The sequence below is a fragment of the Pseudopodoces humilis genome, chromosome 19, assembly GCF_049639895.1.
Source record: "Pseudopodoces humilis isolate 2021_Gansu_Grassland_sample_001 chromosome 19, ASM4963989v1, whole genome shotgun sequence".
Taxonomy (NCBI): domain Eukaryota; kingdom Metazoa; phylum Chordata; class Aves; order Passeriformes; family Paridae; genus Pseudopodoces; species Pseudopodoces humilis.
The window spans coordinates 6,693,802-6,712,137 of NC_142218.1; the positions used below are offsets into that span (position 1 = coordinate 6,693,802).

Genomic DNA, 18,336 nt, shown 5'->3' on the forward strand with positions numbered 1-18,336 from the left:
ACTGTTTTTAATCCACTATGAACTACTGGGTTGCAATTCCTTTTGCAGTTCTAAACAGTACAGTTATGTCAGCAGAAATTTCACATACAAATTAACCAAGCTCAATGTATGGAAAACCCAAAGCTTCCACTAATGCCAGAAGTCATTGTTCTTTGTCATCTGGATACAGAAATAATTTACAAAATAAGCTCTTTAAAGTCACAAGACACTGAAGGGAAGTTCTATTCTACCAGCATCTACCTCCCAGCTCATGGACTACTCTGATAATTTCAGGAGCAAGGCAAGGCACCCATGTGACCACAATTATGGTAAATGTGTAGCACAGTTGACTGTAAAACAATGCTTCTCAGATTTATTTTGCGAGGGCAGATTAAATGCACAACACAGCCAACCATACTACAATGCTCACACATTTACTATGCATGGGCAGATCAATTATCCTGCACATTTGTTACACCCTTTCCCAGGGGCCTCAGCAAAGAGGAGCTGGCAGTGGCCTGCAGACACCAAAACATTTCATGCACCACTTGCCTTTGCCTGTTCCTCTCCTAAGCAAAGGAAAGGGATGGGCTCATTGTTCCCTTCCAATGCTGCACTGGAGTTTCTTTTCTTTCCCTCCCTCTTTATAAAATCCTATTCCAATATCGCCAAACTGTAACACACCCCGTATTTCTTAAACATCATGTATATACAATAAATAATGCATACAGGTAAATATGTATTCATATCCAATAAGACTGGAGTAATCTGGCAGGGTACATTACCTGCTTCTAAAATACAGGTCCAGTTCTAGACACAGACTAGGACATACAAGTCTTTACAAGACTCAGGTTGAACACTTATGCTCACTTTACATGGGCTGCTACTAAAAGGAATGGTTTCCCCAGTCCTTAACTTCTTGTTCCAGAAATCATGTCCATTTTACCCAAATCAGCTCTGGAATGTAACTCACTGTGCAGCTGGACATGCAGAAAACGGGAGAGAACCACACAGGGAGAAAAGGGCTCCACCCTCTTAGCAGCTCACATTTAAGTTACATTAAAGAAACCATAATATTCCAGACTCATCCAAATCTATGAAGTCATTTTGTTTAAAAAACACACTTTAGGGGAACATGGTACAACATGAAAGATACAGGAGTTGGTACAAATCAGTATTACAATCCAGAGAGTTGACCAGGAATCCTGGCTGAAAAACGGGAGTGATGGATCAATCATCTGCAACACCATAGCAGAAACTGTTCCTACTTCTGTGACCGAAGCACCAGGAGATGTTTCAGACTGACTGAGGATGTTCTGTGCCCCTGGGCCCAAACCCAGCAGTGCAGGGGGTTACAGGGCAGGACTCCTACCTATTAGTTACAGCCTGGCAGGGTTTTTCAGCTCAGAATGTGTCCCGCTCATGTAATGAGCTGAATTTAGGAAACTGAGTCAGTTTCCTCCATCACCTTTAAAGTGTTCTTGCAATAGGGCCATAAACAAGAAAAAGATTCTTCAGAAACATTTAAGTGAACAAAGTATCTTGCAAAATCTTGATACAAAGAATCATAGAATGATACAATGGCTTGCCTTGGAAAGGCCCCTAAAGATGATCCAGTTCAGTGGACAGGGATGCAAATATCACCTAAAGGATGCCTGAAAACAGCCTTCCCAAAGATTTTAAGTATAAATGAGCAGTCAAAAATACATTCTCCACTTGATACCAAGGTTCTCCACTTTCCTCAGCAATAGAGGAGCATATTCCCTATATACACATGTGCACAGTGTGCATTACTCACACAAAATCCAGCAATTACCTCCTGCACTGTGAAATCTGAACCTCAGAGGAACAGAGGCATCTCCACATTCTCTGCAATTAATTAATCTTTTAAGGGCACAAACATTTAGGTATATAAGAAAACCACAGAGACTCTTCTTAAAAAAAAAAAATCACAATGTTGGTGGGGAACAGTTAAATAAAAGTGTGTCAAACATAGCTGTAAAATATACTGAACATTCAAGGCTCTTTGAAAGCATCTCCCATTGCTTTATTTGCCATAATGTATAATGACTTCTGCAACATGACATTGTTTGAATGTTGGCAGTAATGACTACAGTGGTCATCTTTGAGATTCAAGTTTATAAATACATATCAGCAACCCATAGCAAGTTTACAGTAACTTTTCTAAAGCTGACATCTTTTCAGTTTTGCACCCTCCATCAATACAAGGAAAATTCTGAAATGCTTTATAAAGCACAAACTTCCAAATGCAGATATTAGGAAAAGATTTCCAATTAAATAATTCAAGAAAACAGGTTCTTAACCAGTTACCTTACTATTACCCACAACAAAATAAAATGAAAATTAAGACCAGCAGCAAAATAATTAAAAACAAGTATCTCGTTCCATGGAAACAATAACTGTGTGGTCAAGTTGACTATTCTAGAGAGTTTTATTTTGAGAATTCATTTTTGTAGGGCTCAGAGCAGCTATTTCAGCCAGCATGTATTACTGTCATGCATGTATGAATGGGATTCTCTGAGGCTGCAGATCAGAAATGATACTGAAATATACTCAATTTAGTACCTTAATGAATACAACAAATAGCTTATGTAATTCTGAAAGCTACTCTTATTTCCTCATTAAGATGAATGAACACAGAGGACCACGTCTTAAGAACACAACTGAAATTTAAGCTTTGCCAGTTTCCCTGTCAAATGACCAGAAAACCAATTAATCATTTAAAACTTCCCCACTCATATTGACAAAACTTGCAACAACAACAACAACAACAGAAGTTTGTTTTCTAAAATGTTAAGCTAATTTGTTTCATACAAACTAGTTTAGCATGTCTGAATGAGGGTAGAAGGGGTGGAGATTATTTCTTTGGGGAGAGTTGGGCACAGAAAGAAAAAAAAATAAGGATTGCAAACATACGAGATTTATTGATACTTAGGTAAAAATGGAAAAATAACTTAGCTGCCTAATTTTTAAATATGTTCTCTATCAAACTGAAGAGAGGGTGGGGTTTTTTTAATATAAAATTCAGGTTTTCAAATTTCACATCCCTGAACTATATATACTGACTTCTCTGTTTAGGAAAATCATTCCTTCACTAATAGTAGTACTTACCTGAGAAAATGTACATATACAAGAATATATAACATTGCTCTAATCCACAGTAACTACAAAGAGCAATTAAAAGTTGCAGATGAACTACTGCACCTTGACATTTAACCAAGAAAAACTGACAGATATGGAAAACCACTCGAAACAGCTAATGCCCACATACACAATCTAGATCTACATTAGGGAATAACACATGAATTTCAGATCAAGAACTACATATTTCTGGAATTCATTTTTCCTTTTAATTAACAGAAAGCAAAACAAAACAAAAAAAAATGGTTAAAGACTATAAGCACTAAAACTGAATTTCATCTTTAAGATAATTCCTGCCTCTCATGCATCACATTTGTGAGCAGCAATTCTAAATAAAGATTCCAAAAAACTGCATTCAATAAAAATTTAAAACCAAAAACCACTATTTGCATGCCATTGCTGAATAAATAGCAGCTTTGTATGAGCACTCACCTATAACAGTCTCTTACTCATCGGTAGCTATGCTATTTATGCAGGGCTCTTAAAATGGCGTCTGCCAGCACTGCACTGCCTCACTCCTGCTCTGGAGCTAAAATGGTAGCACTTTGTTCAATACCAGCAGCTCCTGTTTACACAGCAGGGCAAGATTCAAAGCCAGCGTCTAAATATCAGAAATGGTAAAGAAGGACCAAAAGGACACCTGACATCCGAACGTTTAACTAAAAAGGCACAAGATAGGGAGATTTGTGAAGTCACAGGTTACTAAGGAAATCACTCAATTTTAGCTTCACCCTCCAGTGTGAGCACCTCGTACTTTACATTTCCTTTTGCAGAATTCCCTGCAAAATGCTCCATGTGTATTAAGCAAACAACACTTTGTATTAAGTAATTAACATACACAAAAGGCTCGTTCAGATATCTATGTACAGCAGTGTTTAAGCTGGTTACCTGTGATAAAAAGCAAAGTAACTATTTTTCATTTAAAATACATTTCAGTTCTTTTTAAAACATTGATCTTATTCAGTGTCCATTTAAAATAGCTGCAGAAAAGAGAAAAATCAGGGGAGGAAGGGGGATCCTTGGTGTTACATAGTCATCTTTAAGTCTATTATCTACACAGCTGAGGCCCAAGCAAGGCAACCAAATAGCTGCAGATTTCAGATGGTAAAAATATAATTTGAGAACAATCATGCTTGAAATTAAAGGTTCATATCAGGTGAATTAAGAATGTTAACATCCTGTTACAGGATGGTTTTAATCTCAGTGTGAAACTCAGATGCTCTGACAACAGGCAATAAAGGGTTAACATGAGAATGACAGACAACTACCAAATACATGAAACTCATTTCTTATGTAGCTATGGCTAAATGAGTCTTTAACCCATGAATACAAGACATGTTTATTAACAAATGTATTTAAATTACTTTCTAAATACAATTTAAAGGGCCAAACTGGATGGCCTACTGTGATGGTTTCCAGATTGCAGACCCCTCAAAACCAGTGTACTACCACAAAGGGGTTTGCAGACAATAACCAAGTAAATCAAACCTAGTCTAACAGGCTTAAAGTCACCCCAATGGGATTTATGTGCCCATGGGAAAAATACTGGGGATCCACAAATATACAAAATTTGAAAATTGCTGTCTACTCCATTTTACATGGGCAAAGATTTTGTTCAACTTTCAAGATAATTAGGAAATTCAAATTAATACCCAGAATTTCAGACAGAAGAGAGCTTTTACTGAGATTTATCTCCCTTTAGCCAATTATGCTGGAGCAGTACCACCACTATGGAAAACTGACCACCAGCTATCACTTTTCAGCTACTGGATCCACAGGCAGGGCCAGTAGCTAAAAAGTAATATAATACAATACACTGGAAAACAAGGCAGAACAGGAAAAACAAAACAACAAAGCCAGAAACAAAACAAAACAACAACAAAAACCTCAAGCACAAGTGATATCACAAAATGGAAGACAGCTCAGGAAGACAAGCCAGTTGAAGTTTGTGGACATGATATGAAGGGCTAAATTTGTAATGTAAACTATCTATTTCTGCTCTTTAAGCACGATGTTCCTTTTATTACATGCTCCCTTAGTAGGAACATAGGTTTTCTGCAACATTTCAATACTCCTACCTACTGGGGGGGGGGGGGGGGGGGGGGAGGGGGGAACTGTTACATTTGGAGTAGTTTATACTCTGTATTTTTTTTCATTCCCAATATGTTAAGTAGTGTCATTTGTTTAAAGAAATTACTCAGCTTTTCCCTAGCACTATTTAGCTTCCAAGTAAAACAGTTTGCCTGCAAAGAATGAAAAAGGCATGTAGCTTTTAAAAAGCTACTGTTTTCACCATGATTTATAATCCAGATCGCTCCTTTGTTTCCCCCCCCCCTTCTTTGTCCAGTTAATTACAAAAGTAACTGGATGTTGGCACTAAATAATAATGGCTAATCATATTCATCCTGGGCAATTCAAATTACTCTCTAGTAACCAGAAAACTTACAGTGCAATTATACGATTAACTGCTAGTTATAATCAGAATAATGGCCATTTGCTCCAAGCTGAATAAACCTCAGCTGCATTGCTTCATACATGTCCTGTCTAATTGTGATTGTAACAAGATCCAGGCCAGTAAAATCTTGAGGAGAAAGCATACGTGCTTTTTCCCTGCATCTGTCACACAAAACCCCACATTCCATCTGTCCTGAACAGAAAAAAAAACAGCACAGTGCTGCTTATTATGCAACCTAGGGAAGTGAGTGTACCTTGACAAAGCACCAAAAAAAAAAAAAATAAAAATTATATATTAAATTCTTCAGCTTGGCTGAATTTGCTTTACTTAGATGGAACAAAGATGGCAGAAATTTCCAGAAGGCCTTTCTCAGCCTTGCCACTGCAATTGTCAATCTTTAACCTGCCTGCTGCGGCAATTGGCTCCGTCGCTGGCGGAGCAGCGCCATTGGGCTGAGCCGAGGCACAACGCTGCTGTCTCTACCTTGCCTCAGACATCTTGCTGCAATGCAGACATTTGTTTTTTGTGAACTATAAAAGAATTATACTCGAGTGATTGAAAATAGTGAACTTTAACAGACTCACGATGCTCCGTTTCATTACATGCACGAGGGCAGCTCACACAAACGTGCTTCACTGTCAGCAGCATGTCTGGAGGTGCAGATTTGAAACAGATCCTGGTTTAACAAAACCTGTGGGAGCCATTTTAATACAAGCTTTCTGATTGCAGATCACTTACCCCTGCTTCCTCATATTAAACAAATATTATGTTGTTCACTCTTAAAGGCTGAAAGTAAACTACTAACATGGATAAACTACTACTAGGAAAATTGTGCCCACTGCTAACATGTATAAGCTACTACTAGGAAAATTGTGTCCAAATTTCTGGTTTTTAGCAAGTGAAGAACAAAAACCAGAGTGACTTCTTAGCTGTGTCAGCACTTTCGTGTATGCTGAAAAATGCATTAAAATAGCATACAGAAATACTATCACATGAAATCCAGTGGTACCCCAGCAGTGTTTCAGGTTTCAAATTGAACTAGACATTCTTATAATCTAATCCTAGGGGATTGGGATGGGGGGGGTGGGGGGGTGAACGGAGAGGGGGGAAGGAAAGCTTTTAACCAAAGTGAGACATTCAACATAAGATACACTGGTAAACAAATAACCAGAGGTAAATTGCTATGTTAAAGAACATTACCAAATACATGGCAAGGGGCTGTGAAACTTTGCATGCACTGTGCCTCAGCACAGTCATTTGCAAAGCCAGACTAGCTTTCAGTTCTTTCCTAAAATAATGAATGTGTATGGACTGTTAAAACAAGTGCAAAAATTACATGAAAAGCACAAAAGAGCATCCTTCCTCTGCTTTTGTAACAGCCCTGGTGATAACTGAAAAACAGCTTGTTCAAAAAGCATGCAGGCGCTACAATTAAAATCTTTATAAAGAGCACAAAATGTTTCTAAATTAGTTATAAACGAAGCAAGTTTGTCAGAGGTTACACTTTGTATAGTATCAGAAACATATGCTCATTAAGTGTTATTTACTTTACTTCATAAGGTCACTTCATTGCTGAGCACTAGCACTTTCATCACACCCAAAAAGCCCAAGGAACAGTGAAAACGCACTTTACCCTGCAAACATGGTAATTAATGATCTATGAACAAACAGCAAGTAGAATATTTTTCACTGGCCTAAGGTAAACAGGAAGTAAAAGCTTCAAAATTTAGAGACAAATTATCAGAAAAACAGTGCATTCAAATAGAGCAGTTTACATGTACAAGTCCCTTAAAATGGACGCTAAGTAAATCTGATCTTTTAAGTGACTAAGCACCAACATCACTTCACCTACTGCACCAACTGACCCAGTAAAAATAAAATCTTTGGAAAACTATTAAAAATGTTCAGAGAGTAGCATGCTGCTTACTTACCAACTGTTCAAGCACCCATCTCATTTTTCCAGTTAAGAAGATACAACAGGCTGGCAGATTTGGGAATTGATCAAAAAGGAATTTCTTGAAATAATTACGTAGCATTAAACCAAAAGTTAAAAAAAAAATAAAAGGGAAAAAAAAAACAAGAACGAACAACATGTACTACTGTCATGAACCACACATGATTTTATATCTTCTGGACTCCACAACACAGAACTGTAGCTGATACAATGTAAAACAAAAAGGCACAGATAAAAGTTACATTAGTTTATTTGAACTATGCAAAACAAGAAAGCTAACAGTTCAGAAACATTTTCCATAAAGCATCAGATTTGTAAACAGATGCACTGCTGCGTTTTACTGAGCAGCACTCCATTCCCAAAATCTGCAGCATAAAAACTCCCTTTTAAAGGAACAAAATATTAACCATACATTGTCCCTCAGAAAGAGAAAAGCGTTGTATTAATTACTCCTGCAAGAAAAAAGGTTCAATAATCATTTCAAGTTAAGATAAGCTGCATAAAAAACATGATGCAACAGCACACCACCACCTAGGCCCAATATCTACAATCTGCCATTAGCACTTTTTGCTGATGCCTAGGTTTTTAAAAATCCCATATTTTCTCAGAGATAACTTATCTTAGCTGTTCCATTCACTGTTTAGAAAGGTAAACTTGCCTGTTCCTCTGTCTGCCATTATCCCTGCTTGACTCCCTGTAGGGCAGTTAAATGCATCTGCTCCCTAGCTTCCATTTTCTCTCCAGCAGGCATGTGACACAACAGACAATAGTGCTGGCAAACTGCTCAGAGACAGAAACCTCCTTTGGAATACCAGGATCTTGATAAACTCTAAAAACACCATCCTCCTGTGAAGAAGTAGGCATGCCAAGGCTTTGCCAGACTGTAAAATAAAGCTGTGGCTAATGGCTACTAACCATGTGACCCAAGAAAGCAAATTTAAACAGTTCCAACTTAATATAAGTGCTGTGGTGTGAGTTTTGCACGAGAAATCACAGAGAATCACACTCTCAACCCACAACTCATAGGTCTTAGAGAAAAAGCAACGTAAAAAGCAAGGCTTACCTCTGTGGATGCATTGTTAACACAGTGTTATGTCAATACTTATAAAACATGGAGGACAGGCTCTCAGTACTCGGGCAGGGAGGGCTTGGCACTTGGGCTTGATGATCTGTCTTCCCCATGAAAGCCGCCCCCGGATTGGCTGCCCCGGCAAATCCGCATGTACGGCGCCAGGGGATTGGCTGAGACACTTCCTGAGCGATTATCTTTGTGCGGCTCGGGGAGCAGGAGCCATCCCGGGCTCGGAGCAGGCCGGCGCGCTAGGCCCCGCTCCGCTCGCCGCCGCCCTGCCGCCCCGGCCCGCTCTGCCCCGGGCCTGGGCCCGCACCGCCCGCCTCGGGGAAGCGCCCGCACACCGCCTGCCCGAGCAAACGGGCCCCAGCCTGCCGCTCGTTGAAGGCATCTGTGTGCTCCAAACGCGAAGGAGGCAGAGTTCGCCCGGGTCGCGAGGGCTGTTCTTTTGTTTGCACGGAAAGCGAAATTCGCTGTGCTGGTGCTCTGCTGGCCGAGAGAGCCAGGCCGCAGGCAGAGAGCAAAACTTACCGAAAGGGCACGTGCACAGGAGGGACTGAAATTAATACCTCAGAATTCAGAGAAGGGCTGTCCTGCCCCAGAATTTAAATACATGAGCATGCAGCAGAGCAACAATGTACCTACAGCGTGATTTCTTTAGATAGCACGACATAGCTGAGTCTTAACAGCAAAAAGGAGCCTTAAACAGGAACACTCGTGTCTCCTTTTCCCAAGAAAAAAAAAAAAAGTAAAAAGTATTCCAAAATGGAAATCGCTTTATCACAGAGCGTTGCTGCCACTTGGTGCAGGCCCTCCCTGTGTTTAAAATGCTGCAGAGCAAAACTAAAAATATCCAGGTCACCCCAGCCCCAGAGATCTGCAATCCCCCCCCGGCCCCCACCTTTCGGCCTGCTCGGGCTGTTACACAAAAACTGACTTCCTCAGGAGCGGCTGTAGCTGCAGCTTCCTGTCCGTTAACCCTGTAGCACTTGGTGCTTTTTAAGATGCAGCGCAGGCCCTGGAAGCACACATCTCTACGTGGCAAGTTATCAGTCTGCCCCCACAAAAGCATTCACGTAGCTTTTCAGATGTTTTTGCTTTACCTTTTTGTCTCCTGCTAAAATGCTGCAAATGAAACAAAATGAGAAAACGGTGTGTAAGCAACCGGTTTGATCTTGGGCCAATTCCCAAGCTTTTGATTAAAAAATGTGATTCCGTTCTTTTCCCTAATGCAGTGAAAGTGGGAGGATTTATCGTTCTGCCAAGAAGGAAGTCTTAACTCCAGATGAAGATCTTAAAGGTTAAATTTTTAGAAAGCCTCCAGCAAGCCTTTATATTATTGTTCAAAATTTTGCATCTGTGTTACATAGCTCTGTATTATCATTCTGTAGCCATGAAGATTGTAATGGAAATTGCAGATGAAAGGGTGATTCTGAAGCATATTGAATATCAAATAATTATTTATTAAACAAAAGCAAAAAGAAAACAACAAGGGAAGATGTAGAGGAAGACATTGACATTGAAACAATAATTATTAAATAATGAGCTAGAATAACCAAAGAAAAATAAACATTCTTCCAGTACAACATGCAGGATATCAGATGGTACAAAAACAACTGTAAGAAGCCCTCTTCCATAAATCTACGACAGTTGCAAACAGAATATGCACGTCACGTTTAGTCGAGTGCTAATAATCCCAGAAACAATCACCACAAAAAAACCTAGTGCCCTCCCTTACCTCCATACAGCACCTCTCACGATATAACTACTTTACCACACAAACCTCTCTGCCTGAGAGCCGACGTGACTCACAACTGTGCCACTCAGTAAAATTAGTCATCCTGCTCTGCATTGTCCCATACTGCATTCAGATTATTCCTTGAGATAGCATTGTCACAGGGAACTGCCACAGCAGCCCATCTCTGTGCTTACACTTCTATGTCTCTGCATTTCAGGCTGCAACAGAGGATTAATAGCCCAGAGTATAAATTATCATCTCATAAGGAATTCTGGAGTCTCTGCTGGAAACATTTTCTCTTTTTTGCTTTGGCAATGTTTTTCAGGGCAGGGAGCAGGAAGGCTCATGGATACACTGACCATTTGTTCTGTTTTAGGAATGTAGCAGAAACTGGAGAGTGCTGCTATAAAGGGAATCATACAGCCCACTACAGCAGCGGGAACACAGTGGAAATTCATCACATTCAGTGAATACTTGCATCATTTTCAACAGTTCAAACCATTCAAGATAGATTTCTTTTTAATTGAACACCTAAAGGCCTATGTTGCTCAGAGATATCACCCCCCCAACAAAGAAACATCCAAATTTTGATTCCTCTAAGCAGGAAATGTGAGGATTGCCAGTCATTAACATTTATGCTCATTGTGTGACTGCTCTACTCTAATATTATTCTCTTAAAAAAGGAAAAAAAAATCTTAATCCCTATGAAGAACAGCATGAGAACAAAACTAAATACACAGAATTTGTCAATGCTTTGTGCTAAGCCAGACCCGACTCCGGGAATGTTGTAATGCTGATGGTGCCTGGGAACGCTGCCAAGCTGACACACTTGGGCCTATCAGACAGAACGAGCACACAGTGGAGAGAGGCAACAGCAGCATTTGGAAAGGCCTAGGGCCCCTCTCCTCTTGATTCAAGGAAGTGGTGGTCCAAATGCAAAAGAAAAAATTTATAAACCTGCAGTCATTAGCAGGAACAAAACCGTAGAAAACACATCAGACACATATAGCATGTGTATTCAGCCACTCAGCTACTCTGCTCAAAAAAGACAAAAGAATTCTGTCAGGAATCAAAGGGGAAGCTTGGAATATATTTCTCTTTATTTTCTTGTCTACAAGACAAGATATTTCTCTACATGCTTATTTTGCAGCAGGAGGTACAAGCCTGGTATAACACACAGGTACATCTGGAAAATACAGATTTTTGTCTTAAGTCACCATGATTGTATGTCCTGCTGCAGCTTGACCATTTCTTTTACACAGGAGTAGTGATTTTTTGTTTGTTTGTTTTGTTTTGTTTTTTGGGGTTTTTTTTGTGTGGGGGGAGGGAAGGAAAGGTAAAAAAAGAGAAGAGCATGAGAGGGGATGCTAAAAGCTTTGTTAAAGCAGAAAACAGGGCGGAGCTCAGATTAGCTTGTATTTGTCCTTTTCAACTCTGGAGATACTGAGGGAAAACAGAACTGTGAGGCAGGGGTTAAAAAAGGCTAAACAGAGAAACCAAAGGAAAGATGGAAAGCAAATTCAGTCAAAAGGAAATTAAAAGACAATAATGTTAAAAGTACAACCCATTATACAGGTCTTTACAAAGAATTCTGCCCACTGTACAGCATCTCCAGAAAGCGCACACGCCAGGCATCACAGAGTTATAAGGGACTATGCTACATAATATATACCAGAGCCTCCAAATTAAACAAATACCAGTAAGGAAAGTGTCTGCCTGTATGACAGAAACAGAGGTTGATATTTACCCCTCCCTACAGTGGGTGAATCATCACTGACAGAGATGGAACATTAAGTGATGGACAACAGATGGAGCATTTTGAACAGATAGACAAAAGGGGAAGTGTCATATTTTTCATGTATAATAAACAGATAGATAAAAAGAGGAAAGAAAATGCATTAAGAGTGTGTAGCTCAATCCGGGTTTTCCAAGTTCTTGGCTGATAACCCTGATTTCTAGAGTAAGAACATAAAATACTGTCATTCAGTATCCTGGAAAAAAAAAAAATCTTTAACTTTTCCCCTGTTATCCTGAATCTGACAAAATATCAGTAACTGCTTGAAGACTAGTAGACCACTGTCTGGTACAGAATCCAACAATAAATGTCTATAAAAACAATTTTCAAAAGTAGATTGGATTCTAAAATTAGTGACCTGTCAAAGAAGGTTGGTAATTTCATAAATTATTAGAAACTACATATCTATGCACAGCAGGCCCCTGGCTTGCTTGTGAGCTTAAAAGGCTTTGCATGCATTGGTTCTTCTGAAGAGCAGCTTTCAGTACTCTGGGCTGACAGTACTTGTTCTGGATTAAAACAGTCACTCATTGTCTGCAGATTAAAACCTGGTTCAGTTTTTGACACACACTGAATATCTGGTGCATTATGAAAGTGTCTCTTGATGGCTATTTTTAGTGTGCTTCATGTAAATTTCTTTCCAAAGGAAATCTCCATTCATGTTCAATCATCTGCCAAAATACCTGGGGGGTAAAAAAAAGCATCTTTGAGCCCTTTAACAGCTGTAGCTTTTTAAAAGAAGTGCTACAGCCTATGTTATCTTAAGGCATAAGCCCATTTCATTGCTTTCACCTCCACTTTGAACCAGTTTTTCCACAATTAAACAGCTGGGCTATTGGATATTCTGTATAAAATGGAATTTTCATTATTATGTATTTAAATTTTATGTTCTATGTTAAAGGCCTAACAGATACAATTGCTTTCATATTTTATATGCAGACAAATACTTCTCTAGTTACCCAGGAGGCAGCTGTGAGACACATGCAGCCACGGTGCACTCAGGCCTGAAGCACACCCACCGTGCAGGTGAACAAGTGGATTTATCAGCCCTGCTCTGTGATGAGTCCAACCCTGCACAGGCAAGCTCTGTGGCCATGGAAATGTAAATACCCTGCATGAGGCCTAAGTACAGAATCTTGAAAGAGGTTTGTACTTCACCAAGTGATTCTAATGGCCTTGTGTGACACATCTTGTATGTAGCACTTATTCTGGCATAGGGTACTCCTAAAGGAAACAAAAGGAAGTCACTGCTCTTCGGGAGGGATTATTCTGGACTATGTAATGCTAAACTCCAATCCTGTTACCATGATTTCTTTCTCGATTTTTTCACATTCAGAGAGCAGTTGGTTAGCAATAATCAGATGACATGACTTCTTTCATGTTTTGGTTTCTTATTACTGTTGTTTTAGTTTGTGTTTTTTTAATTAAATCTGATCATGTCCTAGAAACTAAAGCTCATACCAAAGATGTCAAGTGACAGAATTACAAAGATAAAGTTATTACATTAATTTTTCCTGCACAACCCACTGTACATTCAGACAATATCACTTTCACTTTTAATCTCCTTCATGTTCCTCCACACACTTAATTCAGCTTGGCTTCAGCTTCAAGGCTCTGCATATTCACACCTTTCTCCTCTCTATGTGCTATTCCAATTGCTATTTCATCTCAGTTTTGTGGTTTACCTCTCACCAGCAAAAAGTCCTTTCTTTTTCCACCACAGGTTTCTTTTCTTTTTCAGTCAGACTTACTGCATCTCACCCTTCCTTCCAGCCACTGCACTCAGCTGCACTTTTAGCAGAACTGACACCAAGAACAGTGAACCAAAGATTTATTGTGTTAACTTCAACCAGGAAAGGCCCCATTTCACACCAGTTCACAACACTGCTGCAGTAACTGTTGTCATGGCAGGACTGGGAGCAGGCATGAGCAGCTCCAGGAAATCAAAACCATCACTGCCACCATGAGAAGTTTTTATGAAACTACGTGATCAAGCACTACATCTATCTTTTCATCACATTTGTGGTATTAACTAGGTTTTCTTCATGTCTTAATGACACTGTAGATCTGACTTTGTCTCTTCAACCCATGAAAGGACAAGAATGAAAAAAGCCTTTGAAATAGAATCATGTCTCTGTAAAGAAGCAACACGTTTTCCAGCTGTGGCTTTGCCTTCTGAAGCCAGGTGAAAGCCTTGCCTGTAATTAGTACACATCACTCGCATTAATTAGCGTGTACATGTTGAATTCATTCTATGACCTTTACAGATTGTTATTTTTCCTGCACTGCTGGACTAACAGCCAATGTTTACTGAGTTCCCCTTATCAGGTGACAAAAATGAGGACATTCCTGAGCTAGAGACACTGTAAAGTTGTTTTCAACAGTTGTTTCATTTTGCTTACTGTAAAGAAATGCTCACTCACACGAAAGTAATTCTGAAAGACCAGAACAAATCATGCTCTATTTAATCTACTTGCCTTTAACAATCAAATCCAAGTGTGTGTTAATTATGTACAAAAAGTAAGTCTTTAGTATGTCACAGGTCTGCAAGTTTTGTTATTAAAGGTCACAATATCCTCATATGAATTAGAGTGGACACGTGTCACAGTTGAGGGGAGTCAAAAGTGAACCCGTATGCAACATTTCAACCATATAAAGAGCACATTTACATTGGAGCTATTTACATGGGTATGCATTTGTTCAAAGCTTAGATCTTGATAGATAGTGTAGAATACCACCAGCATTTCAAATAACACCCAAAAAATGCCCTTTTTTCTGGTGGCCCAAAACCCAACAAATGGACTCTGACAAACAAATGCTACACTGTCTTAAGAACAGAGCAGCATGTCCTAAGGCAGGGCTCTCAGCAGAAACTTCAAATGCAGCTGCCTGTATAATTTAACATATCAAAAACTGGTCCTCTGTAACTCGATGTATGAAAATTAAAAATTCTCTTTAATATTGCTTCTATTTGCAAACATTTGTAAAGCAAATGCAATTTCTAAATAGCAATGCATTGAAAAGTCATTCCTGCTTGTTCCAAACTTGTTCTTTTAAATGAAAAATGTTACCTACATCTGGTTTTATATTTTGTTCTTCATTTTAAAAGATGATGAAAGTTTACATGATTGTCAAACATCTAAATACTCCTATTTTGTACAGTTGTTATAAACACTTGACAACAATGTAAATTATTTAAAGGAAAAACAAGTCCTAGTGCAGAACAACCAGCTTTGCTCTATAACAAATTTCAGACCAGCAAATTGTTCTGGTTTTGTTATCAATGGGAAATTTCTACAATTTGAGTCCTGGACTAAAGATCTCCATAGATTTGTGTATAGTGTATCTGATATTCTCCACCGACTTCTGTATACAATTTATTGAACTGGAATCATGGTCTTGACTTCGACATTTCTATATGATAGATACTTAAAAATAAACCTCTATACACACATAAAAAGGACATTTATACATAATAGGACAAACAACTAGCAAAGAATTAAAAAAATTATCTATTTTTACTCACTTGAATACTTACCAATAAAATAGCCTTGCTGCATAGAATGACCAAAAGCTTCTTTTCCCTATTTTTTGTGTGGAAAGGAAATAGTAATAAGGCCACTAAACTGGTATTTTCCAAGCCGCAGATGTGAAAATGTGTAGGAGGGTAGCATCCCCTAGCGCTCATTTGTGGGACATTACAAGACACCCGGAAAGGCACTTTGTTAGTGAGTTCCCCATGGAACATCTGTCCTAGGATTTGGTGGGAAAGAGGAGCTTCCTAAAGCATGATATCCTCCTCCATCCACATCAAATACCTCCTGCAATAATTTAATTTTATGAATACAAGCAAATACAAACCATTTGAAATCATTGCTGATTCTCAGTCCAGATACGTTTTGGCCGTGTAAGTCACAGTTTATTATTAAGTATTGTAGCAAATCTTAGTCAGGGTGGCAGAAAAGACACAGGCTAGAAGCAAACGAGTTCTTTTATGGTGCAGCAGCACACAGAAAATCCTGAATAAACTGGGCCTCCACTAGAATGCACAAGGCAGCCACACACACGTAACTCCAATATACACTAATAAAAGCTCACCATATTCATGGTAACACCTCATAGAGAACAGGTGGGCATATGGGCCCTCAAAATACACCTCTAATTTCATTACAAAATGTTGATATCTTCAAAATTTTTTCAATACCCAGTGACATTCAGAATGAGTTCTCTTGAACAAAGCACACAATTCCTTTGAGCTTTAATATGGCAGATTAAAATTCAGTTTCCTATTAAGTTCACTTAAAATAAGGAAGGTCTGTCTGAGCTTTTGGAGCTACATTTCATTTACATTCAAGTGAGCTGTTGTAATCAGAATAACATTTTCTGAACAGAATGTATTCCCTTATTAGAAAATTGAAAAAAAAATATATTATTTTCAAGTGGTATGAGAATGGCAGTGTTAGAGTTTTAGAAGTTAATTTCAAATGGACATAAGAGCTTAAGTCAGAGTATCTGTGTTTCCTGCAGTAACCCAAAACTGAAAGAGCTAATTTACAATTCTCTTCTCAATTCTCTTCTAAACTTTGTGGTTTATTGCATTTTTGGGGGTGATAAAGGTCAATGATGGACTAAATTCTTTTTAAGTGTTTCATCCCATTTCAGGAGACTTACTGCATCAGCATCCAAGCACTATCAGTGTGATATGTGCTCAAACACACTACCTCAAAAAATACCAAAGAAAGCATAATAAATACTACTCAATATTCACTTATGCAGAGTAATCATCAGATTCCTGAAAAAAAAAAAAAAAAAAAAAAGCCAAACAAGGGAGTCTTATGAACACAGATTTTAAAAAACCCTCATACAATACGAAAGAAAAAAATAAGCTTATTTACAGTTTCAAATATTTCCAGTGCTCAGAAAGCAGGGGCAAGGCTGGGGCTGAGGTAAAGGCTCTGCCCTGCTTACAGGGTGGGCTGGGAGAGCTGTTTCCCCCCTCAGGTGTGCAGACAGGGGCTCTCACCCTCCTCACAGGGCTGCCCCTCTCTCCAAGCAGCCAAAGGAGCACAACAGCAAAGGCCACCCGCAGCAAAGCCCCTGCCCTGCACACAGGGAGTCTGTGCAGCTCAAAGCCAGCTGGGGCACCCAGAAAGTGCCCTGGGGATGCCACAAATGCCTTCACCCAGAGGACCTCTCGTGCCCCCTGTGCAGCTCCAAGCCGCTGCTCTTCTTTCCCATTCTTGCCTCACCATTCCACTCCTGAGCTCGAATCCACTGCTCCTCCTCCCTTGTCATCCCATGGCTTCTGCCAGTGAAGGATAACACACATTCCTCTCAGTGACCCTTATGTCCCCCCCACAGTGACACATAGGGCACCATCTCTACATGCATTTCCAGATGAAAATTTCACTGTTACAAACGTGCATGCACACAGGTGTTAAAGACATTTCTTGCCCTAGGTTTCCTTCAGTAGTGTCAGGTATTAAATTTCAGGGGGGAAATAATTTAATAGTTGAGAGGTACAACAATAGGAACAGCTCAGACTGATGCCTGTGGACACAGACCCTGAACAAAGCAACCCCTGGAGTTTTGTGCCCTTACAGTCTATGTACCTCTCTCCAATGGTGATTTTTGTCTCTGGGGCTCTTCAGAGTCTCTGGATGTTGGACTCTCTCCACCCTGGCTGGAGACACAGATCCTGAGGCCTTTGTTAGGCAAAGGGTGGACACCTGTTCCTGGCTCCAGGTGTTTCCAGGGCACAGCATGCAGCTTGCACGGGTATCTTGCACACCCACCTGCCTGCCCTGGGGAGATTTCTCAGCACGGGCACGGTGGAATGCTCTCCTTATACATACACACACAGTCTTAACAAAAAAGGAGTTTATTAAGCATTGCAAACAACATAACCTGCTGTTTACTATGAGAGCAGTAAATAAACATTAGGAAACAAGCCACAGACTATTTTAGTTCAATTTCTGACTGTGCTGGCAGGCAAGGGCTACATTACTGAAAATATATTAGAAATAAATCACAAAAAGCTCCATTCAAATGAAGCAAAGCACTGTAAATATGAATTAATCTAGTGTGAGAGCCAACAAACACTGCCCCAAAGTTTCTATGTGTCTTCCTTGTGCAGAGCAATGCATAAGAGTGAGTTTCTTCTTCCATTCCTGATAATACT

At 39.5% G+C, this 18,336-nt stretch overlaps 1 protein-coding gene across 8 annotated transcripts in view; it reads right to left on the reverse strand.

Moving 5' to 3' along the window:
* Positions 1–17,850, reverse strand: part of ZMYND8 (zinc finger MYND-type containing 8) — a 57,320-nt gene extending 39,470 nt beyond the window's left edge. For 4 of the 8 annotated variants that reach the window (XR_001331580.2, XR_001331581.2, XM_088064424.1 and 1 more), the window contains exon 1: positions 8,614–8,712. Coding sequence is in view for 2 of the 8 variants with exons in the window: in XM_088064424.1 (XP_087920550.1) it covers positions 8,614–8,627 (14 nt within the window). In the remaining 6 variants the exon portion in view is untranslated. Of the gene's footprint in view, positions 1–3,573; positions 3,642–7,527; positions 7,550–8,613; positions 8,713–9,523; positions 9,644–17,767 lie in introns of those variants that run through there. The other 4 variants (XM_088064420.1, XM_088064422.1, XM_088064423.1 and 1 more) reach the window with 4 other exon arrangements.
* Positions 17,851–18,336: the final 486 nt, after the last annotated feature.